This window comes from Nansenia antarctica (assembly GCF_963989245.1).
Source record: "Nansenia antarctica genome assembly, chromosome: 1".
Lineage (NCBI taxonomy): Eukaryota > Metazoa > Chordata > Actinopteri > Argentiniformes > Microstomatidae > Nansenia > Nansenia antarctica.
Window position 1 is genome coordinate 16,124,994 of NC_137674.1, and position 27,083 is coordinate 16,152,076.

Consider the following 27,083-nt stretch of genomic DNA (forward strand, 5'->3'; position numbering starts at 1 on the left):
CTTGCCCACTCTACATCACAGAACTCTTGGACTATTGCCTCCAGCGCAAGATCCCTCAGATCCGACAAAAAGAGACTCTTGATGGTCCCCCCGATCAAAGCTGGTAACAAGGGGAGATCGGGCCTTTGCAGTGGCAGCTCCACCGCTGTGGAACGACCTCCCACTGAACATCAAGACCGCCCCCCCCGATCTAGAGACTTTCAAGACTCAAAACGCACTACTGCCGTGAACTAGGCTACTAAGACGTTCCTGATATGTTACAGGAATGTCTGTCTTTATATATGTGCGGTTATGAATGTTAGATGTTTATTTTGTTGTCCTTACCCGTCGGTTGTTACCATAATCCATCATGTTTTCGTGCTGTTTTTAGAGTCCGCGCCCAGGGCGCCCTAAACTCATGGAGTTTGGTGCGTTTTTAAATAAAATTGACTATGACTATGACTTCTACCTGGCGGTGTAAACGCAGCCAGAGAGTGGGGGAGAAAACCAAGATGGCTGCTCTAGGAGGACCCCTGATTGGCTCCCTGCGGTCTCACCTGCCCTGATGAATGACCCAGGTCTATAAAGGTGAAGGCTCCGGAAAAACCCCAGGAAGATGATTTTTTTTAACATGGCAGGGTAGGTGGGAGACGTACATAACACAACGTTGCTATCTTACCACCTTTACACGTGAAACTCCAGCACCTGCTTAAATCTTACTGGATGTTCCTTTTCTTGTTTATGCGTTTATATACCTTTTATGCAAATTAAAGGCTTATCCATCCGAAACATATTTGGCCTAATTAACGAGTTCATCAACAAGCCAGTTACTACGATCAATGTAGGTTAGCCCTAGATCTTCAACACCAACGAGTTTGGTGTTTCCGAGTACAGAGGTACAGTAGCTACACTACACACGACTAGACGTCCACGCACAGGGTGGATCCCACTTCTGACAGTTGTCCGTTATTTCTAAAAACAGACGGTCGACTGGCGCGCGCGTGCACATGTCAGTCGACAGCAATATGCTATTATTACAGCCGACCATCTGATCCCAGCTGGTTCATTCATTAGCAAAAAATGAATGTGAATTACTTCAGGTTCAGCCAACCAAACATTCCCTCGGTAATTCTAATTAATACCATGGCCACTCCAGGTAACCTCTTACGAGAGAGTGGAGAAGATGCAGGGGAAGCATTTCCCAACAGCCCCCCCCCCCTCCCTCGTCCTGTACACTCCCAGACTCTCCTAGCCAAGGTTAAACAGTGCCTGTGTGTGCAATGTGCATGGGTGGAGATTAGGGACGTGTTGTTTGAATGTCCTGTATTTCTAAACGACCAACTGCCATTCATTTACAATCAAAATCACTTTGGGGGCGAAGAATGAAACCCTACTTCTCTGAACTGAAGGTCTGGTGGTGACAGTGTGTCTCTTTTCGATTGCCCCCCGTGGTTCCTTTAGGCTACATCCCATCGTACTCCCCCGTTCGTTAACTCTGTTCTATGCGCTCATGTTTATCTGCTGCTTGTTGTTTCTGTGCTTTCTGTTTCTGTGTTTTCAGTTTTTCCCATAATTGTCAGCGTCTTTGAGCCTCGGAAAAACGCTATATAAATACAACGAATTATTATTATTATTATTACACCATAGTGTCGAAGTCTCTTCCCTTTCCCTATTTCCTCTCCTTTCCTCAGAACTGATCTGAAAAGACTTGACAGGTCACAGCGATGGCGGAGGCTCATTATCGTTTCATCGTTTTATTTTGGTTCTTTTAGATCAGTGCCGATGAGGAAACAGGGACACTCTAGAGTCTAGAGTCTAGACCCACTGAGAAGCAGTGGTAGTAAAGTCTGCCGTTCTTCCTCGGTGGTGTATTTACAGTGCAGTCATCAGACAGACAGAATCCCTCTACCTCTACCACTGCAACAAGATACCCTGAGCCTTGCATACCAAGTGCAACACTGTCCGTTTCGCTTTACCAGTCAAATATGATCTTCTTTGATGCGCCCACACCTCCTCATCCATCAACCATTCTCCCCAGAGACTCTTATCCCCTCTCACCGTTGGCCTACCATAAATCAACACCGGGATGAAGTCAGAATTAAAGAGGTACAGCATGGAAAGCCAACCCCCCCGCCCCTTCCCCCTTCCCCCTCTCTTCCCCCTCTCTCCTCCTCCCCTCCTAGGACTGGGAGAAAGCTGGACAGACAGGTGGGAGATTACTCTCTCTCTCTCTCTCTGCCTGGGAGACAGGTTTCATTAGCTTTATCTCCTCCTGGTGCAATAATACTCTCCAGGCTGCTCCTCTCTCCAGCCTCTGGCTGCTGCTAGCCCTGATACCAGGAGCATGCCTGGGTTGGAGAGGCGGTCAGGTCTGCTGGTGAATCTGGCCAGTTGGATTGGGTTGTTATCTCAGCTAACCGGGGAAGGCGCGCGGGGGGGCGGGGGGGTTAATAATGTTTCTTCCATATGAATCGAAATGTTTCTTTAAAACATCTGTTTGATTTCAATTATTCAAGAAGAGGTTATGTTACTGTGTGAGGTCCCATAGCTCATTAACACACAAAAACGGGGTCATTTGAGTAATTTGTCAAATAAAATAGAAAAACGCTTCTGGCTGTGTCATCGATAACAATTTTCAGATGGTAACGCTCTCCAACAGGGGGGGGGGGGGGGGGGGGAATTAATGAAATAAATTCACACAGAATCTAGGGACATCATTTTAGCCCTAGAGAGACAAAGAAGAAAGGCAGGGACACCACCACCACCACCACCTCCCCTACCACCACCAACACCACCACCACCACCACCAGATGGGAAGAAACATATCTGTAGTCAAGAGATGCTCTTTTTTCTTAACCCCACATCTAACCAAACATGTCCTACAGATCCCACATCTAACCAAACATGTCCTACAGATCCCGCATCTAACCAAACATGTTAGATGTAATCTAATCCTACAGTTTTATCGCAATTAAATTACTGCCCAGTAGGGGTGTAACGGTACATGCCACCATCACCACCTCCACCTCCACCTCCACCTCCACCACCACCACCAACACCTCCACCACCACCATCACCACCACCACCTCCACCACTACCGCCACTACCACCTCCACCTCCACCTCCACCTCCACCTCCCCCACCACCACTACCAGCACCACCACCACCACCACCACCTCCACCCGTTACAAAATACACAAAGGGTATCAGCGTAATTACACAGGACAGAAGGAGCAGCAGAAATTGAAGCTTGTGTGTTTCTGGTAAAAAAAAAAAGTCATTTGCCGTCAGTGAAACACTGAACCATATTCCACAGCATTAAGCCTCTGTGTGAGGTGGAGTGTGAACTGGGCTGCTGTGAGCACTGAGGCAGACGGGCTCTCTCTGCGTGGCCCAGAGGTAAGGCCTCCACAGCAGAGGGGGTGGAGTTATCTGTCCACAGACAGTGGTCACACTCACACAGACTGGTCCTCCTCTCCCTTCTTCCCTCTCTCGTCTTGCCCCCTCTCTATCCCTCTTCTCTGCACCCCCCTCCTCTCCATCTATCTATGTATCTATGTATCTATGCGTGTATGTATGTACAGTATGTATGTATGTATATATCTATCTATCTATCTAGTATCTAGCTACACATCTATCTATGTGTGTATGTGTGTATGTATGTATCTATCTATCTATCTAGTATCTAGCTACACATCTATCTATGTGTGTATGTGTGTATGTGTGTATGTATGTATGTATGTATGTATGTATGTATGTATCTAGTATCTATCTAGTATCTATCTACATTGATTGATGTTAAAAATACAAAAATAACAATGCATCTGAAGCAGCTTGATACATGCATCATTTCAGTTGTAAAACTATCAAGGATAGCACAACAAAGCTGAACTGCTTCTTTCCATTGTGGTCCTTGTTGGAAAGGGGTGCTACATAATATCTATCCACAGACACACAGCTCTTCTCTTTCGCTGGTTCAGCAGCAGACAGATTTATTTAATAACAGAGAGACCTAGCGAAGGTTCCGGCTTTGCGTGTGGTTGTTGTTTTTGTTATTGTTGTTGTTGTCGTTGTCATGGGAACACCGAGGGCGAGTCAGCACCGGATGACATGGTGAATTTACTAGAGCCATGTTTCAGAAAAAGGGAAGGGGGGGGTTCCAAACACAGGGACGTGATTTGTGAAAAAAACATTAAAAGTGTGTAGAAGAACATGATGACTTGCTCTCATGTTGCCCTTGACAGGTGCGGCATCAATGCACCTCATATTTAGCAATAAGCTAACACATGTAGGCAGGGACAGTTGCTCTAAGTAGTTTGTGTATATCCTCTGGGATGGATGATCATGAATGTTCTCATACACACTTCTGAGTACAGAAAAGTGCTTGTGCATATAGGACACAGATTACACCGTATTCAAGCGCTTCTAAGGCATTATGGCGATAATAATATAGTCAGACACGCACCACAGACACAGGCCCCTTATTTAACAGACACACACCACAGACTAGGCGTCTTATTTAACAGACACACACCACAGACTAGGCTTCTTATTTAACAGACACACACCACAGACAGGCTTCTTATTTAACAGACACACACCACAGACAGGTCTCTTATTTAACAGACACACACCACAGACTAGGCTTCTTATTTAACAGACACACACCACAGACTAGGCTTCTTATTTAACAGACACACACCACAGACTAGGCTTCTTATTTAACAGACACACACCACAGACTAGGCTTCTTATTTAACAGACACACACCACAGACTAGGCCTGTTATTTAACAGACACACACCACAGACTAGGCCTGTTATTTAACAGACACACACCACAGACAGGTCTCTTATTTAACAGGCTGTGGACTGACAGTGATGGTTTACAGTAAGCACATCTTCCTCTCCCTCCACTGCCTAATAGCCGTCATTAATCAGTCCTGGGGAGAGTGGCTCTTTAGCGCTCTGCTATCACCCTCATTTGTCAAAATAAAAGCGGCCAGGGCCGCAGGGACCAATCAGAAGGGCCGAAGCAACAGGGCCTGGTCTGGTCGGTCACGTGACCGAGGCAGGGGGATGTAGACGTACGTGGGTAGCAACACATTAGGATGTGGCGGCCATTTTATACCGGAAAGTTCTGGCAGGGTTTTAGGAGATGTGGACCGTCTGTCTGCCAAGGAAGATCTTGTTTAATGTTCCAAAGCGAGGGTCCTGTGGTTATTCCAAAGCACAGAATAAAAAATAATAAAAAATAAAAATTCTGCCAGAGTACAGGAGATTCGGTCCATAACTAGACTGTGTGGATTCAATATTTAACACTGCATGAACTATTCATGGTTAAAACCTGCCTGTCCCTCACAGTGAGCATCAGAGAGGCCTGAGAGAGATGCTGTGTGTGTGAGTGTGTGTGCGTGTGTGTGCGTGTGTGTGTGTGTGTGTGTGTGTGTGCGCGCGTGTGCGTGCGTGCGCTTCGACCACTGGAGAGGATGAGATTATGGTGGACAAACGTCGCTTTCATAAGAGCAGTCGTCCACAGCACCCTCCCAGTCGCCTAGCAACAGAGACCTGGCGGGCGAGAGAGTACAGTAGGTGTGGGAGACGGAGCGTGTGGGAGGGGAGGTTTGACGGGGGAGGCAGGCGGGGGGGGGGGGGGGGGGGGGACACGGAGCAGAGACAGGGAGACGGAGTCTAACAAACACGTAAGGAGAAACCCCCCTCCTCCTCACCTCAAACGTGACAACTACATAAAACGTGACAATTTGTACGGTAACGGCGGTATGAAGTGAATTTTCAAGCTTCAAGCTACAGGATAAACATCTAAACTAAGCGTCATTTGAAAGAAATGGAATCGTTTTGTGATAGTAGAAGAACAAAAGGCTTGGTGGACATCAGGTAGGGTTGATGTGAGGTTGCCAGATTGGAGTAGGATGAATCACCTACTGTATTCCCTGGCCTTTGCTCTTAATTACACACACACACAGACTGGCCTTCAGGTGGAGCTCACACCTGCACAGACATCTGCCAAAGCCTAATTACTCTATCTAAAGAAAAGCATCATAATCCTAAGTCCCCCATCTCCCTGGTCGGGTTGGCAAGGCGATCGTTCCAGTTGAACAGTTAACAAAAGTACAAAAGTACAAAAAAACGATCTTAAAAAAGCGGTGATCTTCAGATTAAGAGCGCTCTCTCTCTCACAACAGGAGAGACTTTACTGGTATGGAAGTTCATTATCACACACACACACACACACACACACACACACACACACACACACAGGTTAGGGCAGGACGGTTCTAAAAATGCAAGTGACAGAATACCCGGATAACGTCACGTTATTTTTAGTGTGGGCTTCTGAGTGAGACACTGCGAGTGTGACCTTGTTACACACTCAAGCCTGCAGACGGACTTTACAAGACGGGTCCTCCTGTGTGGCTGTGATGTCACTGAGGCAGGCGCTTAGACAACACGTCAATCACAAGGACAGAGCTGTGATTCACATTGAGTGTGTGGGTGTGTGTGTGTGTGTGTGTGCGTGTGTGTCCGTGTGTGTGAGCAGTAGTCAGTTTTATGGTACAATAAGGAAAGAGAGTGATGATGCATGCATGCATGAGTGGTGTGTGTGTGTGTGTGTGTGTGTGTGTGTGTGTGTGTGTGTGCGCGCACGTGTATCAGAGTCTCTTAAGCCTAATAGGGTCCAATTGCATGCTCTTAAGAACGCTCTTATGTTATGAGATCAGAATGTTACAATAAAGGTTTTCATCATCATGTTACTGTAGTGTATATTACTGATGCTCTTGCAAACAGAAGATTGAGAGAGAGTGAGAGAGAATCAAGACAGTACTTTAACAGTACGTTGTACAAGGCATTTTCCTGGTCATTTTTCCTGGTTATAGACTCTTAACAAATATGGATTAGGGGTAGGGTTGTCGAGAATATCAAGACGGGTTCATACTGACTGACTGGTAAAATGGCTCGCTGAAATCAAAGTGATACAGTATCGTGTGTCAATCGATCCAGATAACAGATTGCAGTGGACAAGCAAGGAAAACAGCAAGTACGACTGCAACTGGAGACACTCTCACGACTTAACTTGCTGATGGAAAATATCCAAGGGACCACTATAATGGACTCCACTATAATTCAATCATGTGTGTTTCACTTGCAACTAAGCTTCCTTCAAATACCGCTGTCTATTTAAAACCCTGTTCAACAACGGCCGAACGGCAATGATCTGGCCGGCTTGAAAACACACATTACATTTACATTACACTGAGGGAAAGTAAACGTGTGTTGTGGTGTGGTGTGGTGTGGTGTGGTGTGTTGTGTTGTGTTGTGTGTAAACCTGTGATACTGACTGTGGGACTTGATCAAACCTGCCCTATGAAACCCCTGTGTAGAGGTAATTCATAATACACACAGCAGGTCAACGACAACATCACACAGCATAAAACAGCAGCATTGTCATCACATCACAGTTCCATTATAGTATACAGAGATATGCTGTCTAAGCTGTAGTCTACCCTCACTCAACACCTGTACACCTTCTCATTCATTCAGGTGGTGTAATGGTGTGGGGGGGAATGTTTTCTTGGCACACTTGGGCCCGTTAATACTAGGGGTGCAACGGTTCAGTTGGCTCACGGTTCGGTATGAACCACCTCGGTTTTTGGGTCACGGTTTTCGGTTCAGTTTCGGGACGTGTTTTGTGCGTAAGGAGAAAGAAAATGCTACTATTTATTTACAAACTGTTACTTTACTTTATTTTGCTTATACTGATGGAACTTTAAAATTCAGACACATTCCAGAATATGACTGGTATATTATAATATAGTTTAACATAAAAAATATAGAGTATAACATAAAAAATATAAATACATATATATAAACAAAAAACACTTTCAAATGCAAAAAAATTGAATAAACACTTTCAAATGTAAAAGAGCCTCTTAGCCTTGACTACTGGTATAGGAGAGGAAGAAATAAAAGTAAAAGTGCACTTTAGCCATGACAGCTGGTAGCCCCTATACGCATTATGCACATATTATGCATATTATGCATACAACACGCACATATACAACACGCAATATTAAACCGAGAACCGTTGCACCCCTAGTTGCTGCTTCATCACATTCTCCTCCTCCTTCCAGCTGTGACGCCTTCTCCTTTAAACCTGTCTTGACCTCAGAGGTTTAAGAGGAGCTAACCAAGCTAGACTCAAACAAGTCTGCTGGCCTTGATGGGCTCGAACCCATGTTTTTGAAAGCTGCTGCACCTGTCATTTCCGCTCCCATCACACGGCTATTCAAACATGTCTTTTGAGCTGTCTGTCTTTCCTCCTGACTGGAAATCCGCGCTGGTCTTTCCCCTCTTTAAAGGTGGCTCTAGCTCCGACCCCAACTGCTACAGGCCCATCTCCATCTTGCCGTGCCTGGCCAAGGTCCTGGAGAAGCTGGCTCACAAACAGCTCAGCCACTTCATGGCCTCAAATTACATCCTGTCCAACATGCAGTCTGGGTTCCGGCCTGGCCACGGGTGCATCACAGCTACCTTGAAAGTTCTGGATGACATTGTCACTTCCTTGGACTCCAAACAGGTCTGCATCGCTGCCTTTATCGACCTAGCTAAGGCCTTTGATTCTGTCAACCATTCCATCCTTCTACAGAGGCTCTCCAACATTGGTCTCTCGACAAACTCTTGCAACTGGTTTGCCAGCTATCTAACTGACCGAGTTCAGCAAGTGAAGACTGAAAACATCTTGTCAGACCATCTCACCATCTCTAAAGGGGTGCCTCAAGGCTCCATCTTGGGACCAACGTTGTTCTCAATCTACATCAATGATATAGCAAAAGATGCTGGCAAATCCCAGATCCATCTTTATGCTGACGACACCATCTTGTATTCTGCAGGCCCTTCACTCCACTCTGCGGCTTCCACTCTACAACTCAGCCTCACCTCCATTGAGCAGTCTTTTCATCGCCTCCACCTTCTCCTCAACACCAAAAAAACAACGTGCATTCTTTTCGACCGGAGACCTGGTGCCAGCAGCCCCCCTAAGATCTTCTGTGTTGACGGTTCCGAGCTGGAGTTTGTCTCTTGTTACAAATACCTTGGCCTTTGGCTGGACTCATCCCTTTCCTTCACCACCCACATAAAGCACCTGCAGACAAAAGTCAAAGCTCGCCTAAGCTTTTTATACCGGTACAAGGCCTCTTTCACCCGTGCAGCCAAACATAGCCTTGTCAAGATGACCATCCTGCCCATATTCGACTATGGCGATACCATCTATAGGATGGCATCTCAATCTGCCCTCAGGAAACTCGACACACTCCATCACTCCGCCATTCGTTTTGCCACTGGTGCGCCTTTCACAACTCACCACTGTGACCTGTACACCCTTGTAGACTGGACATCTCTTCACAGCAGACGGCTCTGTCACTGGCTTCATCTTATCTACAGAACCATACTTTGCAAAACACCTTTCTACCTCTCATCCCTTCTGTACCTCTCTCACCGCCCCGTCATTCTAAGATCCAGTGATCTTGTCCGACTCACCATCCCCAAAGCCCGTACCGTTGTCGGTCGCAGCGCTTTCCGGTTCGCTGCAGCACACGACTGGAACACCTTACAGAACACCCTCAAACTCACCGCCCTCACCTCACTCACTGCTTTCAAACAAATCCTGCATCGAACCATAGTCGATCAATGCACCTGCTGATCACCGTCTCTCACCCATCCCATAACCCATCACTGCCTCATTTTAAGTACCCCTGCTCCACTCCCCCCGCTATCCCTCACCTCCGCTCTTCCTCACCCTACCTCCTCCTTCTCTCTCCCCTCTCTCTGACTGTTAGTATTTTAATGCATCTGTATTTGCCAGTGTGTTATTGTTGTAAATTATTTAACCTTGTTTTATTTCTAGCTTCCCACCCCCCCACCCCCCCACCCCCAAAGAGCCATTGCTTCTTGGTCAGGCTGCATTTGTAAATAAGAATTTGTTCTTACATGTTTGCCTGGTTAAATAAAGGTTAAATAAAAAATAAAAATAAAATAGTTAATACCAATCTATCATCGCTTGAATGCCACAGCCTATTTGAGTGTTGTTGCTGACCATGTGCATCCCTTCCTAGCCACAATGTACCCATCTTCTAATGGCTACTTCCAGCATGATAATGCAACGTGTCACAAAGCAAAAGTCGTCTCACACTGGTTTCATGAACATGACAATGAGTTCAGTGTTCTTCAGTGGCCTTCCCAGTCACCGGATCTGAATCCAATAGAACACCTTTGGGATGTGGTAGAAAGGGAGATTCACAGCTTGAAAGCGCACCTGCAAGATCTGCAGGAATTGCGTGATGCAATTATGTCATGATGGACCAGAATCTCAAAGGAATGTTTCCAACATCTTGTGGAATCGATGCCACAAACAATTGAGGCAAAGGGAGGCCCTACCCAGTATTAGTACAGTGTTCCTAATAAAGTGTTCAGAGAGTGTATATACAGAATGCAATTGTTGAAGTGCTAGAAAGCAATTACAGTGAACAGTACAGTACATAACATGTATACAGTACAGGTAAGCTAGAGTCAGCTATATCATTTCAGTTGGCCAGGGCAAACATCTTTTATCTTTCATTTTCCTTCTGTATCAGGGTTAGGTATCAGGGTATCAGGGTTAGAGAATAGACAAGAAAAAGCAAGAGAGAACATTTTTTGTTTTCTTATCATTACTGTCAACGAAATGAATATACCCTACATATCACCAGATGCTGAATTGCAGGTACAATGAACACTTTTCTCAAAAACTGAGAGTGGATGTGTCCGAAGGGACATGTTGAGACCTAAGAGGAAGAGAAAACAATGTGTTTGGCTGTTTTCCTCTTCGATAGAGAATTAGCTGTTGTGCTCCAGCTGTTGTTGACAAGAGGCAACGGAGTCCGAAGTGATCACATGGTTCTTTGAGGAAGTGCAGGGGCCCCTGGGTGACAGCAGAGGCAGAGGTCTCCTACTAGAGGCAGTGGATAACTGGACCTCAGGTCTCAACTGACAAGGCTAGAGAAAGACCCACACACACACACGCGCACGCGCGCGCACACACACACACGCACACACGTACACACACATGCGCGCACACATACATGCGCGCGCACACACACACACACACACACACACACACACACACACACACACACACACACACACACACACTAGCTTTAAGATGACTGAAGCAATTGTTAGCGGCAACCGTCTACTAAGCCTTTTTTCTCTCTATCTACCATTTCAGAGAACTTCTGCAAACATAGAACAGAGTCAGTCCACACCAGAACACAGAACAGAGTCAGTCCACACCAGAACAGAGAACAGAGTCAGTCCACACCAGTACGTCCTGGACTCAGCCAGGGTATTTTTCACGATCAAGTCCAAAAGCTCCTCCTCCTCCTCCCAGCCCGAGCTCCGAGCCCATCAATAATGCAGATACAGTATCTGTGTCCGCACCACAAATCAACACACTGACGACTACATTATTCATGGGGGATTCCACCTGTAGCGCCACTTGTATTTCTGGTGTTAGATTATCGAGCTCAGACACATAAATTCTGTAAACAGAGGGACATTTTTTACCTCGTACTTCTTGCACAAGTAAAGGGGCAAGCAAGCCACATCATGTTGATCGTCTATTTGTATTCAAACCTGTACAGTGTGCAGGACGACACTAAACCAAGAGACGAAGCTTCTCGTCTCCACAGCCGGCCCAAGACAAGAAGCAGGTAGACTGCAGACACCACCCGCAAGACAAAACAATAAAGGTACAATCTAGCCCTAACCCATCTCCATAGAGATTAAGAATCCACAGATGCTGTATGCTGTACAGTATCCCTGATGTGAGAGGAGAAAGCTTGACACATCCACAAATTTAAATGTCCAAATCATCTGGAAATAACAGTGATTCCAAAAGCGCTGGCACACTGTCCTCTAGTCATGGTTGTTAGAGACCGTTAACTATAGTCCCATTTCTCCATTTGTAGAGGAACGTGTGATTATCTAATCTAACAAATAGAGGAACGACAACACCGCATTCCAAAAACATCCCTCATTGTTTTCAAAGTGCTAATTATCCGACAAATTTCCACTGATTCGGCAGGTTCCAAAAATCCCGCAAGACGACCTGCGGGTCGAGAGCTCTCGCTGATGTCGTTTGTTTCCCGCCTGAACCGAAAGATAAAAAAAATAAACGTCACGACTCGGGAGGTAATTGGATCGACACAACCGACGAATGCAATTTGCCTCCGAACACAAACAACTCATCAGAGCTCAGGAGAGAGCAACAGCCGGGCCTGGTTCTGGACGCAGCGCCCGGCGCAGCTTGACGCATCGTGGGGAGAATGTTAATTGCCCTGCTTGCGGTTTGTTGTGCTCTCCCCCCCTCCCTCCTCCCCACTCACATCTAAATGGCATACAGTCGTGTTACTTATCAGCTCTTGAGCACGTTATTTAGTAGACGCTCGGTGGAGTTTGAACACAAAACCGTTTTTATTTTTTTTATGTTTCTGTTTGGTAAGATCAGCTTTTGAACATTCCTTCATTTCCCAACCGGCTCACCGATCTGCCAGCTGAGGAGAGAAGGGATACAACTTCCCCTGTGGATCACAAGAAATGACCAGGTGGTTTTATGGGGCTCTTCTTCTCTCTCTCTCTCTGAAAGAGAAAGGGCCATCTTCTGCCCCATGGCAGAAGCGGGGAGTCAGTCAGTGACGCTGAACAACTGTGTCACACTGTGTGTATGTGTGTGTGTGTGTGTGTGTGTGTGTGTGTGTGTGTGTGTTTTGTGTGTGTGCCCTGAGATGCAGTAGTAAATCATATCATGCATTGCTTATCTCTCTATACATCACATCCCGTCAGCGTGGCCTACACTCCTAGTTCACTGTACTGGTTTTACAATGAACAGTTGTTCCCACACCTTTTAGTCGATAAAACCCTCGTCCTCACATTGACGATGTTGAATAGTAGACTACCTCAAACACATCTCAGTTTGGGTGCCAAATTCCAAATATCGTATTGTTATACTCCTTAAGTACATACGGACATGGCGAATCGACATCGAATGACAAAGCACTTTTCCTTCCGCGGTAAGACGAGCAGCGTGTGGAAATCTCGGCCCCTTATGACGAGCCTCTTTCAGGGGCAGACGAATCCTCTCGTTATCTATAGATAATGAGGAGATGTATCTGCCTGCCTTGCGTATCGGCCGCTCTTATCACTCTTAGCGCATGCATTTTTAAACGGCAGAAAACCTCAGGGCTAGCACGGCCGCGCTCGACACACACACACACGCCTCTCCAAGAATGTGTTGCTTTGATGGACAGAGAGCATGGCTGAGGCCGGGGCCCAGCCCAAGTGTCTGGGTAATTACAGACCAGCCGGGCTGGAGAGAGAGGTGGCGCCGGCACGGAGCGCGTAGCTCCCTCTCGCAGCGTTCACATGCTGTTATTTGAGAGCGCCTGGACAGCTAATTTCTCCCGTGACCCTGGTCAACTTTGACCCTGACCCCATTGAGAGAGGTATCAAAGGCCAAGACTATGGGAGGGGGAGAGGAGGGGGTCTCAGGACCGACTCGTCACTTTCCTTTTCTGGACCTCCCCCCCCACGTGGGATTGGCTCCTTAAACGGGCACGGAGGGCCCTGGAACGAGATAAAAGAGGGATCCGGCAATCAGTGATGTCATGAATGCTGAGGTCTTCCTAGGAAGTGTTCTTATACTGAGAGCCAGCGGTCCAGTTTAAATCAAGATAAAAAAACATAACTTTTTACAGTTAAAAATAATAAAACAAGGAGAAAGGCCTTGTGAAAAGGTTTGGGAACCCTGTCAGCTAGTACTTTGTAACTATAACAGCTTGTAAACGCTTCCTGTAGCCGGCTAAGAGTCTTTAAATTATTGTTTTTGGAATTCCTCCCCATTCTTCCAGGCAGAACACCTCTAGCTAAGAAATATTCTTCGGCCTTCTTGCATGCACGGCATGTTTGAGATCTCACAGATTTTCAATAATATTCAAGTTTGGGGACTGTGATGGCCATTTCAAACCCTTCATCCGTCTTTCCTGGAGGTACTTCATGGTTGATTTTGAGGTATGCTTCGGGTCATTGTCTTGCTGGAACACCCAAACTCTCTTCAACTTCAATTTCTGGACTGACCTTCGAACATTAGCCTCTAGAATGTCTTGACATTTGGTGGAATCCATTCTTCCTTCCACCCGCACAATATTGCCTGCGCCCCAAACAAATTTTGTGTTAGCATAATAACTAATCGTTGCTAGCTATCTGCCTAACAACACGAATCAGAACGTGTTGTGCCGTGAAGCGTAGACACGTATGAGGTAGCCGCTACCTTAGAATCTGTCTCGAATCAGATTCCTTTTCAGTTGACTTCAGACAAAAACCTTGGAAGGACAGTGACTTTGGAGACTGAGATGCAGCTGCCTTTGGAGACACAGCCATTGTGTTTGGGTCCTCCAGGGCAGAGGGCCAGATGAGAGCTGAGACTTGCCCAGCAGAGAGCAGCCTGGCCGGGCTACTGCCTCCAGAGAGGACTGTTCTCTTTGGTCGACACCATGAAGGAGATCTGAAGGGCACTGACAGAGAAGGATGCTTCTGGGGAGAGAGAGAGAGAGAGAGAGAGAACAGAGAACAAGAGAGAGAACAAAAAGTAAAGAAAAGAGAGAAGGGTGCAGAGGAGGATCGAGATCAATGGAGATAACGAGGATAAATATTGAGTGATAAAGCAGAGAGAGAGAGACAGGGAGAGACAGAGACAGAGAGAGACAGAGACAGAGAGAGAGTGAGACAGAGACAGAGAGAGAGAGAGAGACAGAGACAGAGACAGAGAGAGAGAGAGAGAGAGAGAGAGAGAGACAGAGAGAGACAGAGACAGAGACAGAGACAGAGAGAGAGAGAGACAGAGAGAGACAGAGAGAGACAGAGACAGAGACAGAGAGAGACAGAGAGAGAGAGAGAGAGAGACAGAGAGAGAGAGAGAGACAGAGAGAGACAGAGTGAGACAGAGACAGAGAGAGACAGAGAGAGAGAGACAGAGAGAGAGAGAGACAGAGAGAGACAGAGACAGAGAGAGAGTGAGAGAGACAGAGACAGAGAGAGAGAGAGACAGAGAGAGACAGAGACAGAGAGAGAGTGAGAGAGACAGAGACAGAGACAGAGACAGAGAGAGAGAGACAGAGAGAGAGAGAGACAGAGAGAGACAGAGACAGAGAGAGAGTGAGAGAGACAGAGACAGAGAGAGAGAGAGACAGAGAGAGACAGAGACAGAGAGAGAGTGAGAGAGACAGAGACAGAGACAGAGAGAGAGAGAGAGAGAGAGAGAGAGAGAAGGGCCTGTGGCTTTTGAAAGTGTGCCAGCACACCTCTTCTCTTGGTTCTGCTCTTGGGTGAGACAATGTTCACCAGAGCATCTGCAAAGCTCAGCGTTCTCCTATTGCCTACCAGAGCACAGCGGAGCTGCCCAGAGCTATACACTGCCCTCTGTCCCTCACTACGCTCCAACAGAGAGAGAAACAGAATGAGACAGAAAGAAAGAGAGCGAGCAAGAGAGAGAGAGAGAGAGAGAGCTGCCCATACTCAGCAAATGCCCTCAAAACAAGTCAGATAATAATGAAAAAAAGGGATGATCCTTCTGTTGTTTTAGTCCTCCCCTGTAGTTGAGAGAGGAGGAGGAGGAGGAGGAGGAGAGAGGGAGGAGGAGGAGGAGAGAGGGAGGAGGAAGAGAGAGAGGGAGCTTTTGATCCCTAGCCAGTCCTTCAGCAGATGCTCCAGTGTCATCAGAGTCTACCCAGCTCTGACTGCTGAGGTAAATAAAGGGTTAATGCCTCGTTCTCATTCATACCCAGGGTTTCTGTCCAACCAATCAAGATCCCTGGTTTCGGTGTGTGTGTTTGTCCGTGAACGCGTGTGTGTGTGTGTGTGTGTCTCAGACTGGGTATTAGTTATATATACAGCCTTGAGAAGCTCCTCTGTAAGAGTAAGAGGCCCGGAAAAGCTGTGCACTCCAAAGCTTTGATCCAAAGTTGACTGGCAGAGACAACGATGACAACAGAACAGCAACAAATGAGAAATACAGTTGCTATCCCTGTTGAATCAATCTAATGCTAACTATTTGAGATACATAGTGTGGTAACATGTTTTATATCAGCATATACACGATAGGGTTACCTTCTCTGTCACTGCTCGTTGATAGAGAAGTGGTATATCTCACAAGAATCCTATAAATATAATGAGGAAAGTGCCAGCTTGTGTGCGTGCCTGTGTGCAGGCTGCATGTCTGTGTGCAATATCTGGGGGACCTACTGTATTACTGTATGTATCTCTCTCTCTCGCTCTGAGCTCTCCATGGTGCTGAAATTCAAAATTTCCTTCTGAGCAGCATAGTTGAAGCCGTTGGCCATCATGTTTTATGCATCCTGCCCACAAGCAGTGAGCTTCAACACAAGTGCTGCTGAGCGCCAGCACGGCCAATGGATTCTGCATCACAGATGAGCTTTAAAGACAGCACTGCGTCTGAATCTTGCTCAGCCGCTGCCTACGACACAGCCCCAGTCCCTAATCAATGAAGCACACTTTTTTTTTTAACAGCAGCACTCGGGAAGGGAGCTGGAATTTCCTCCAAAAACACAACCTCTCTGCATCAGATTCAAAGTCTCAAATACAATTCTATTCGTCACGTACATCGCAAATGACCGTAATTGACATAGGGGAAAGGCGTGGGGATCTTTGCTCCTCGCTCAACAACAGCCAACAACAATCAACAAGTCAGCCATCCAAAATAATACAGTCATAAAAAAAAGTGACAATATTAAAAGCTGCAAACAAAAGGCGATAATAAGTCGCAAAATAGTAAGGAAAGAGCGAAGTGGAGCAGGAGCAGAACCGACTGAAACCATTCGCAGCGGCGTCATGGGACCACCAAAGTCCAAATCATTAAGAAGGAGGCGCCGTCAACCCTGAGAAGAATAGCAATGATGTGTATTATTGTTCCATGGCAAGCTTGAAGAGGTGGGTTTTGAGGGCCTGTTTAAATGTTGGGAGGGTGTTGGCCTGTCTGATGTGGTTGGGGAGGGCGTTCCAGAGGGACGGGGCTGCGGCTGAAAAGGCACTATCACCCCAGGTCCGGAGCTTGGTCCTGGTGGTCTTGAGGGTGGTTTGGTCGTCAGACCTGAGGCAACGGGAGGGGGTGTGGAAGGGGACGAGGTCGGCAAGGAATAGGCATATATATAATCTATACTGCTCTATGGGGGAGAGAGGAGCATCACACCCTCCCCCTGTCCTTGTGAATGTCCCATCTGTAGAGCAGTGTTCAACAAGGCAGGAGGAACTGTAGAACGAGACATTATCATATCTGGCACTGGCACCATTCCTGCCAGCTTTCTACTGGGCTGCTATTCCAGATATGGATTTAACCTTCACGATTACAGCCTATGAATAGAGCGGATAGATGAAAAAAAGCCGTTCGAAGGACCTTGAGAGAGAAAGAATGTTGAACATATTGACTAATCCGATCACATAGTTAATTCGGTGCTCCTTGAAAATCATTCTACCTGAGGGATTTTTTTAATTCTCCAACCAGGCACATCATTAGTGAACTAGGCCAAAGGAACGAACGGTGAGTGGTGTGGAACAGTGAGAGAGAGTTTCTCTATATGTATCACATCTAGAAGGCAGTTCAAAATGGCTGCTGTTTCCCCCACTGGACTCCCAAGTGTTAATCATCAGTTTAAAAAATAAAAACCTAAACCTCCCCAAGGGCTTTTTTTCTGGAGGGCAGCTAAGCAACTTAATAGTGTCGGAACTATTGACTGACTCACGCTTTGTCTCCTCTCAATGGCATAGGTCCCTTGATGCACAACACAAGTCTGCATTATCATCCATCTTTAATGAGCTGTGGGCCATGAACCCACACTAGCTATACTGCATCTGTACACCCTGTCTACACTGTAAGACAGGCCTCAACAACACACGCTTCAGCCTACTGTACAAGCCCTCTATCACTCTCTGAAATGACTTGCCCTCTGTAAGGAAACGTGATCGATGCTAATGCTATCAAACAGTTCTGTTTGGTGTCTAGTCGCCATTATGGGAACAATGAATAACCTCTGAAACGGTTATCTGCCACTTTGAATGGTGGACAGGAAGGCTATCGTTAACCACCCCTACCTTTGGGGTCTTTTGTATAAAATGTGTCTCTCAAACATGTTGTGGTATTTCAGCTAGCTTTCATTACGCGGTATACTCTGAGCACCGCACAATACTATTTCACTTGGGCCAATCAACTTGTTACTTGACTAAACGCTTTTGGACAATGTCACTCAATGTTTGTTGCTGTCCTGTTGTTTACTTTGTCTACTGTATGTTGTATGTATCGTCACTGTTGCACTTGAAGCATGAAAGTACCATGCCCAAGACAAATTTCCCCTCGGGGACAATAAAGTACAATCAATCAATCAATCAATCAAAAACTGCGAAAGCGTCTTATTTTACATGGGTGAACATCCCTACACCTCACTCCAGGGACTACGGATGAAAACTAGCCTTCTCTGCAAATTCTGGTGCATTCTTTGATGTAGCCTACACTGTCCCTGCCAAATAAAACAATAATACAATACTTGAGTCTGTCTGGACTAGACATCTCAGTGCTTCAGTTCAGCATTGGAAGGAAGGCAGATCAAGGATCCTTCCTTGGGATTTCAGTTCTACACAGACACAACAAGGATTTCATTGACAGTTGTTTGGCTGTTTGAGCTCTGCTGAGCAGACAGACTTTTTGGAAAATGTCAAAAGAAGTCAAGACATAAATCACTGTTTGTGTACTGTTTGTTGACATCACCTGAGAAGTGTCGTCGAGCTTTGCGGCCTGTCCTTCACCTGTCAGTCACCTGAGCCTGCCCATAACAAACGACCTATCTCGTCAGGCTCTGGTCCTCACTTAGCTAACACACACACACACACACAAGCTGGACGACTGCCAAACAAGGTATTAGCATATTAGCATGGCTGCAATGCATAGCACTGTTAGCCTTTCCACCACTGTTGTAGGGCAACAACTGTTAGCATCTTTAACCTAGCCCCGTTGGAGGCTAACTGGGCCGTTTGACTGATCGTTAGCATCGCTGCACTACGCTAGCCCTGTTAGCGTCCTCGCCTTCTGGTGAACGTTATCTGATATGTTCGCCACACCAGTCGCTGCGCTGAACACCGAGCTCTGAACAGGCAGCACACCCGCTGAGATCCCTGAAGGTCACAGGCACGTCCTTTCCATTGCTTCTCCCTCTTTTCTCTCTCTCTCTCTCCTCCCCTCTCTCCTTTCCCCTTTCTTTCTTCCCCCTATTCTTTTTCTTTTCTCCTCCTCACTCTCTCTTCCCCGCATCACTGCACACAGCTCAAAGGCCCGATTATGACGTTAAGTGCGTTTCGATGTCTACAGATCAGCACTCCACTGACTTCCCAGGCTGCTGGGGGGGAGGGGGGGGGGGAGGTTGGGGGAGGGAGAGGGCGATGGCTGGCTAGGCCCGGGTTATCAGTACCAGAAAGGGAAAAAACACGGCCATAGGGCTGTGCGTGTCCCGGCAGTGTCCGGTCACTGTGTTTCCGTGCAGTAGCGAGGAGGAGAAGGGGCATTTCCATAGGCAGCTCATTACAACGAGCCCAAAATGGCACTCCGGATGGCATGGTGGATATGTCTCTACTGTTTAGTTTGCAGTCAGGGTTGATATGTGGTGACAGAACTGAGGAGTAGCCTTTATTTGCCAGTACACACGCACACACACACACACACACACACACACACACACATTCTCACACACGCACACATAGAAACACAGACACCGAGAGAGAGAGACACACACACACACACACACACACACATAGTATGTGAACAAGTACCAACATATACAGACTTTCTCACACACACACACACACACACACACACACACACACACACACACACACGTACACACACGCATAGAAACAGACACCGAAACACACACACACACACAGAAACACACAGACACACACACACAGACGCACGCATACACACATTCTGACACGTTCTGACAAACAACACTCTCTCTCGCACACTCTCCCTCACACACACACACACACACACACTCACACAGATCCGCATCGAGAATCTTCCTAGAGCGTGAAAACATGTTCTAAGGAGACGAGCAGCTGAGCAGGCTGGCTGAATGTGCAGCAGCCCCACTGTCAGCCATGATCTCCCTGGCTCCCCCCAACCCCAGCCCGTTAGCCCAGGTGCTAGGTCGCTACCTCCCTCCTGCAGGCCTCCCTAACCAGCCTAGCAAAGCGCCGGCTCAGCCAGTGAGCTGATACTCCCAGTTTTCCAGCTGCCAGCTTGGCTGGGCCCGGGATACGGTGGGGCTTAAGTCCTGGATGGGAATGCCACTCCAGAGCTTTCCTCCCGGAGCCAGGTATACCTTCCTGTTTGACCCCCCCTACCCTGGGAATACTTCCTATGGAGCTGGGGTCCTTTTAATAGTCCGGTGACAGGCAGAGGAAGACGTAACAGCCTGGGCATGACAGCAGGGCTGTGGAGGGGTAGGGGAGGGTAGGGGAGGGGAGGGTTAGAGGCGGTCGGACTCTATGTCTACCTCATGGCGGGGGTACATAGTTTGGGTTGATATATGGCCGCTGTGAATTATCAGGGCATCCGTGCTCCTTCCCTAAATGGCGAGCGTATCAGTGCTTGAGGATTGGGATTCCAGCCAGAGAGCTTCTCGGTGGGATCTGTGTTGAACAATCACTGTGTCGGAGTAAACGCTGAGTTCAGAGCTACTCAAGGCAAAGCAAAAAGAGTTACATAATACTTGATTTGGCAGTCTTATTTATTGTACTATGAAATGCACCGCAATAGTTATTTTCAGGTTCTGTCTCCAACGGATTCAGCACAGAGGGTGGACCTTGTGTCATATTATTATTATATTATAATTAATATTACTGCCCAGGTATATAGAGTAAGCACAACTTAATGTAAAGTGTGACCAAATTAGATACTTATCGTGTAGTTGCATTTTCGGTATGATACATGATCGTCTTACACCAATTCTATAAATTAATAATAATAGGTCGTTATGGAAGGTTAAATACGGTGAAACTAGATGTTCAAACCAGTTCTCCGACTACTTTCATATTGTTCTCCTATATTTCTGCCGTTGAGCATGACAGACAGCCCAGGTGCTTCCCGTTTCAGACAGGAGAACAGAGGGCCGACCGGGGGAGTAGAGAACATGTTTGTCAGTCAGTGGAAACCGGTCATGCTTTCTCCCCGGCATGCTCACTCCCAGCCAGCATCAACAACACCACACACGGAAGTCAACCACTGGCAGCCACAGTGGAGGACACCATCTCCATTTATAATCATAATAATAATAATAACAATAATAATAATAATAATACATTGGACTTATACAGGGATGCAAATTGGTGATGGCCCAAAAAGGTGACAGCATTTTTTTTTTGCCTGAAAATGTTGGACCTATTTTGAGGTAAAAACTGCTAAAACGGCTAAAAGGTGACAAGTCTGCACCCCTGTATGTAGCGCTTTTCTAGACGCTCAAAGACGCTTTACAAACTGAAAAGTAGTAATAATAAAAAGAAACAAAAAATAAATAAAAGAAAGTATAGGGGCCTAATTAAGGTAGTGCCCGGGACACATGGGATGGGGAGGGGGAGAGGGTTAACTGGTGAAGGCAAGCTTGAAGAGGTGGGTTTTGAGGGCCTGTTTAAATGTTGGGAGGGTGTTGGCCTGTCTGATGTGGTTGGGGAGGGCGTTCCAGAGGGACGGGGCTGCGGCTGAAAAGGCCCCATCACCCCAGTTAATATACCATGCCCTTATATCACTATTTGCACTTCTGGTTGGATGCTAAACCGCATTTCGTAGTATTGTACTTTGTACTCTGCGATGACAATAAAGTTGAATCTAATCTAATCTAATCTACAACACAGAGAGAGACATGGCCCCATAACACCACCGACCAAGACAAACCACGGTGAATAAATGTACAATATCGACTAAAGAAAATGTACGTAGGCCTATTTCCAATCTGTATAATGGTAGTTACTTTAGAATGCAAGTCTAGTGACAGTGACTAGTCTACAGTGTGTGTGTGTGTGTGTGTGTGTGTGTGTGTGTGTGTGTGTGTCCCTCCCCCCTCCATGCTGGGCTGGGGTGAGCTAGGCCGGCAGGTGACAGGGTGGTATGCTGAGCAGAGCAGAGCGGGGCTGAGCTGAATGAGGCCGGGGCTGGGGTTAGTGAGAGCGACAGCTGACGGCAGGGTGTGTGTGCTCTCTGCTGCTCTGGCGAAATACGGCCAGCTGGTTGCCAAGCACAAGGAGATACACAGGCACACAACAGTCCCTCTCCACAGTCGCCTCCACAATCCGCTCCAGATTAAAGACAAACAAACTGTAGGAGTCCCTTCTTCAATAGAGCTCGTTCACTCACTCTGCCAGGCACACACCAGACACACCATATTTATTTTCTCCATACGATTGCGTGATGCGCAATTCCCTAAAAAAAAAGTAAAGATAAGAGTAGAGAATCGATTTTAGCGATATCCGTCCGGTGTTCAAATGTTTTGTGGGCAGCTTAAAAGCCCAAACTGTTAAAAGTCAATATCGGCAGATATGTCTGTAATCTGAAAAATGTTCACGAGTTGATTATCATTATCAAAAATGTATAGTCATATATATTGCAATATTTATAAATTGACAGCGCTGTAAATAGTGTTATTCTTGCACAATACATTGCACCCGCTTAATCTGATTTAGGCTACTGTTGGTGAGTTTACTAATTGCACATAATGTTGATGAGAATAAGCAAGGGGACACGTCAATCCGAATTTTTATACAAAATGAAAAGGCCATATGCACCTTGCTTACAAAGTAAAAGAGTTAATGAAGCCAACAAAAAACACTATGAAGACATAAATACACTGTGTAGCCTAACTGTATTTAAGAAAAGTAATTGTTTCCACTTAGTAGTCTAAATGTTGGAGAGAGGTCGGTGGCGGCCTTAATTTTTTACCCCCAAACGTTTTTGGGGTCTTTTTTGGCTGGCCCCCCTCTGTGTCACCCTCCTGAAAATTAACTGGCCCTGAATTTGGGTGACTAAATTCACCCTCGGCACTAAATGAGTTAAGTGAGTGAGAACTGAGAAGAGAGAGAAGAGAGAGGGCTAGGTACCCACAGTCATGCATATTGTCCTCTCCCCTCATCTCTTCTCCTTCCTCAACTATTACTACAACTCTGTGCACATGTCAACAGATGACCAGAGCGAGAGGTGATGTGAGAGGAGAGAGGAGGTCGTGGGAGAGTATATAGACGCACAGCGGGGGAACGATACAGAGGAGATATAAGGACACGCAACGCAACACCCCCCCCGCCCCCCGCCTCATCTTCTCACCCTTCACAGTTTCCACCTCCTCCCGAACCCCTCAGTTACCACCACCTCTGCTTTCTCGACTCTTGATTCCCGTTTCCCAGTAACACCACCAGCTCTAAGGCCCCCCCCCCCCCCTGGCATCCCGTTACTGACACCATACCGCCCGAGCCAGAACTCACCGGTCAGCTGAACACAGCAGATCCAGTTTTCCCCTCCCTCCTTAATGCTCCTTAACAACCCCCCCCCCCTTCCCCCCAAGTGTCAAACCCCCACATCCCAAAGTCACCCCAGAAGACCGACGGCCCTCCCTGCCTGCCTGAGCTCCACAGGGACAGAACATAGACGTAGAGCCAAGGCAGCGGAGCCTTTCCCTATCCCGGTTTCCCCTCATGTAGCAGAAACCGGATACGGTAGAGATAGACAAACCGGGCACAAGATGGATGCCCTTGCTATGTTGCGTGTTTTCATCATGTTTAGTGGCAGGGACCCTGCGTGAAGAGTGACATATGGTGAGATGTCATTTTGGATTATCCGAGCGGTGGGTAAGCACATAAAAATGACACTGATCTGACAGCCAAACAACGCAGTGAATGACATATATGCATAACAGCATAACAGCATAGAGAAGGATTATCTAACTCTCAACAACACGCGTTTATGACGGAGCATTCAATTATATTCAGCATGGTAAGTGATCGAATGCCCCCCCGCCCCCAGCCCCCCCACACCTGGCTGTGTTTTCCCTCCCATGCCAGCAGGCCTGGGTGTGGGTGACAGATCCGAATGGCTGCCTGGCTGCTTAGCCTGGTCGGAGTGTTCGTGGAGGTAATTAAAAGGTAATGAAGAAAGGACACCGCAGTCCGCGTCACGATTAACCCCTTCTGAGGTTGAGCTGGCCAAATCCTCATTTGAGATGGGGCATATCATCCACATCAGGCTCGGACGTCGGTGCCAATCTCCATGGTTTCTTACATCGATGCTTGAGTCCAGTGTTGCCAGATTGAGCTACTTATGATCACACTGGGCGGGCTTTTAAGACTGTGGTTAGGCTGGAAAGCAATCCCCTCTGGCAACACTGCTTGAGTCATGCATGTGTGCGTCGCTCTCAATTCAGGATTCTGCCCTTACTTGAGGAAAATCGAGAGAGGGAGCTGTACATTAACATTTGACATTTTGGGGCATTTAGCAGACACCTTTATCCAAAGCGACTTATAACAAATACATTTGTCGGACCAGGAGCCATTGGCAGTCACAATGCTAGAAGAAGGAAGAATTACTTGTTTTTCTTTTGTTTTTTAAAATGTATTTACAGTAGAGAAACTGTACTGGGGGGAGGAGTGGGGATGAAGAGGACTTTAGGAGGGTACAGTTAAGATGTAGCCTGAAGAGATGGTCTTCAATCTACGGTGGAAGATAGATAGGTAGTGACTCTTCAGTCCTGACAGCGGTGGGAAGCGGGGCACCAGGACAGTGAAAAGTTGTGACTGAGTAGCGGGAATGCAGCTAGCTGAGGTGGGAGAGCAGGGTGACCGGGCAGGGGTTGGGGGGCTGACCGGGCAGGGGTTGGGGGGCTGACCATCGCTTACAAGTAGGGAGGGGATGTTCCCTTTGCCACCCGGTGGGTGAGCACCCGGGTGTACTGTCATAAATATACCTGAACTACTGTACAACAACAACACAATGTCCTGGCTTCACGTTGCCTGAATCAGCTTACTGAGGTGTCAATCTGCCGTAATCGAAAGAGTGATCTAGCCGGTACTCCGTCTAACATAACCCAGCTGAAGATGTGGTATAATTATAACCCAGCTGAACATGTGTTATATAACACAACCCTCCCTGTGAGATTCTTAAATCTCACAGGATTTTGTTTCTAACGGGAAACCAAGGATTCAAGTCCAAGTCCCAATTCAAGAAAAATGCACCATGCAGAAAGAACCCCTTCAACCTGAACAGTTGATACTAGACCAGTGAGTGACTCATTGATGAAGCAGGCTTTTACCCACATGTGAATCACACATGATTCATCCTTTATGTGGACCACCTTGTGGAGCACAGGGAGAAGCGGACAGGGAGAAGCGGACATCCTTTTCTCCTATTTCTAGATTAGCACCTTGATCATGCAGCAGGAGCAGGAATATACCTCTAATAAGGTTATTAAATATATGAATGTTACCCAATAAAAAGAGGAAATTCTATAGCATTGTATCTCCAAGAGGTAGTGGTTAGATATTGGATCACACTGCACATTATGTTGCAGAAATCCTAGAAATGAAATTCAATTGGATAATTCATTTTACGGCAGACATGTAACATGCCCTATATATATTTCAGCCTTTGTAACATTAAATATTCTGCTCAGCTCTTGTACTACATGTACATTACATTGTTGGCATTTAGTAGAGGCCTTTATCCAAAGTGACTTACAACAAATACATTGGTGTAGTGAATCATCCATCCATCGTACTAAAGTTCCGTTTACCAAACAAGGTATAGGTTGTTGTGTTTGTGGCATTAGGGCATCTTAAAACATCACAACATCACCATCCCACATGAAATAGGACTGCCTAAATACAGTCGAACTGTCAAATCAATATATAAAATACAAACACACACTGCATAAACACTTTCATCAACATAATGGCCAATAGCTTTTGGGGGTCTGAAATAATAACATTAAACATGAAACATTAAACATGAAATAATAATATGATTAAATAATAATAGCTCCACACGCCAGGTAGCGGGTGAGTCACCAGCACACTGTGGGCCAATGCAACAGAATACCAATTCTGGGCTCAAGTCGGTCTGAGGGAGTTCCTTTGCTAAATGCATGGGCATGTAGGTCGCACAGTGTAGTATAATATAAGCCCACTGTCAAATGTGTCAAGAAATGCAGTATTTAGTGATTCACGCACATAATAGGGCTAATCTTTATAAGATAGGCTACACCATCAACACTGACGATCGTTCATTACCTTGTGTTTGATGTTGCAATGGCAGCAAACAGTCCATAGATATTTCAGGGTCCTCCACAGGAGAATGATGAAGAGACCCCCGAAAAACGTCACCATGGAGGAGGCGAGGAATGCCCACCACATGCGCTGGCCATTATTGTCGCAGGGCACGTCTGGGGAGAAGGGGATGACCACGTCCATCTTGGATATATAGATCGAGGAGTCCGGATTGCTATTCTTATTGATATTGTGAGGCTTACTCATCATCGAGTTGCCGCTGCCATGGGGAACGGTGCCGGCTAACATCGAGCCGCCTTGGAGAGCCTGTGTCCCCAGCGTCCCCAGCCCCACTCACCAGCCATTATTGTTTGAAAAAATCCCCTCTGCTTGAAATATTATTCTCACCCCACTATATATAGCCTATAGAGAGAGAGAGAGAGAGAGATTTTATTCTTTTATTTTTATTTATTTTTTTACCCTTTTGTATAATTCAATACGAGTGTGTTTCCGCGACAGTGAAAAACGCCGCACACGCGAACTGGTCCAAACTAGCGGGTCGGTGTCCCTTCGCCAGAGGCATTTAAATCCGCAATAATGACGTTGAACGTTGAGCGTCTTTCATTTTTAAAGGGTCTTCGGAGTCTTTCGGCACTAATGCCATAGCAGAGAGGGTCATTTGCAAGCCGCTGTGGC

General features: G+C 46.6%; 1 protein-coding gene across 3 annotated transcripts in view; it reads right to left on the minus strand.

The window, feature by feature from the left end:
- The window catches only part of kcnma1a (potassium large conductance calcium-activated channel, subfamily M, alpha member 1a), a gene marked incomplete at both ends in the record, with an annotated part of 185,528 nt that extends 158,832 nt beyond the window's left edge, over nucleotides 1-26,696 (minus strand). For all 3 annotated transcript variants that reach the window (XM_080542819.1, XM_080542818.1, XM_080542817.1), the window contains one exon: nucleotides 26,412-26,696. In XM_080542819.1, the coding sequence (XP_080398945.1) occupies nucleotides 26,412-26,696 (285 nt within the window). The remainder of the gene's footprint in view (nucleotides 1-26,411) is intronic.
- Nucleotides 26,697-27,083: the final 387 nt, after the last annotated feature.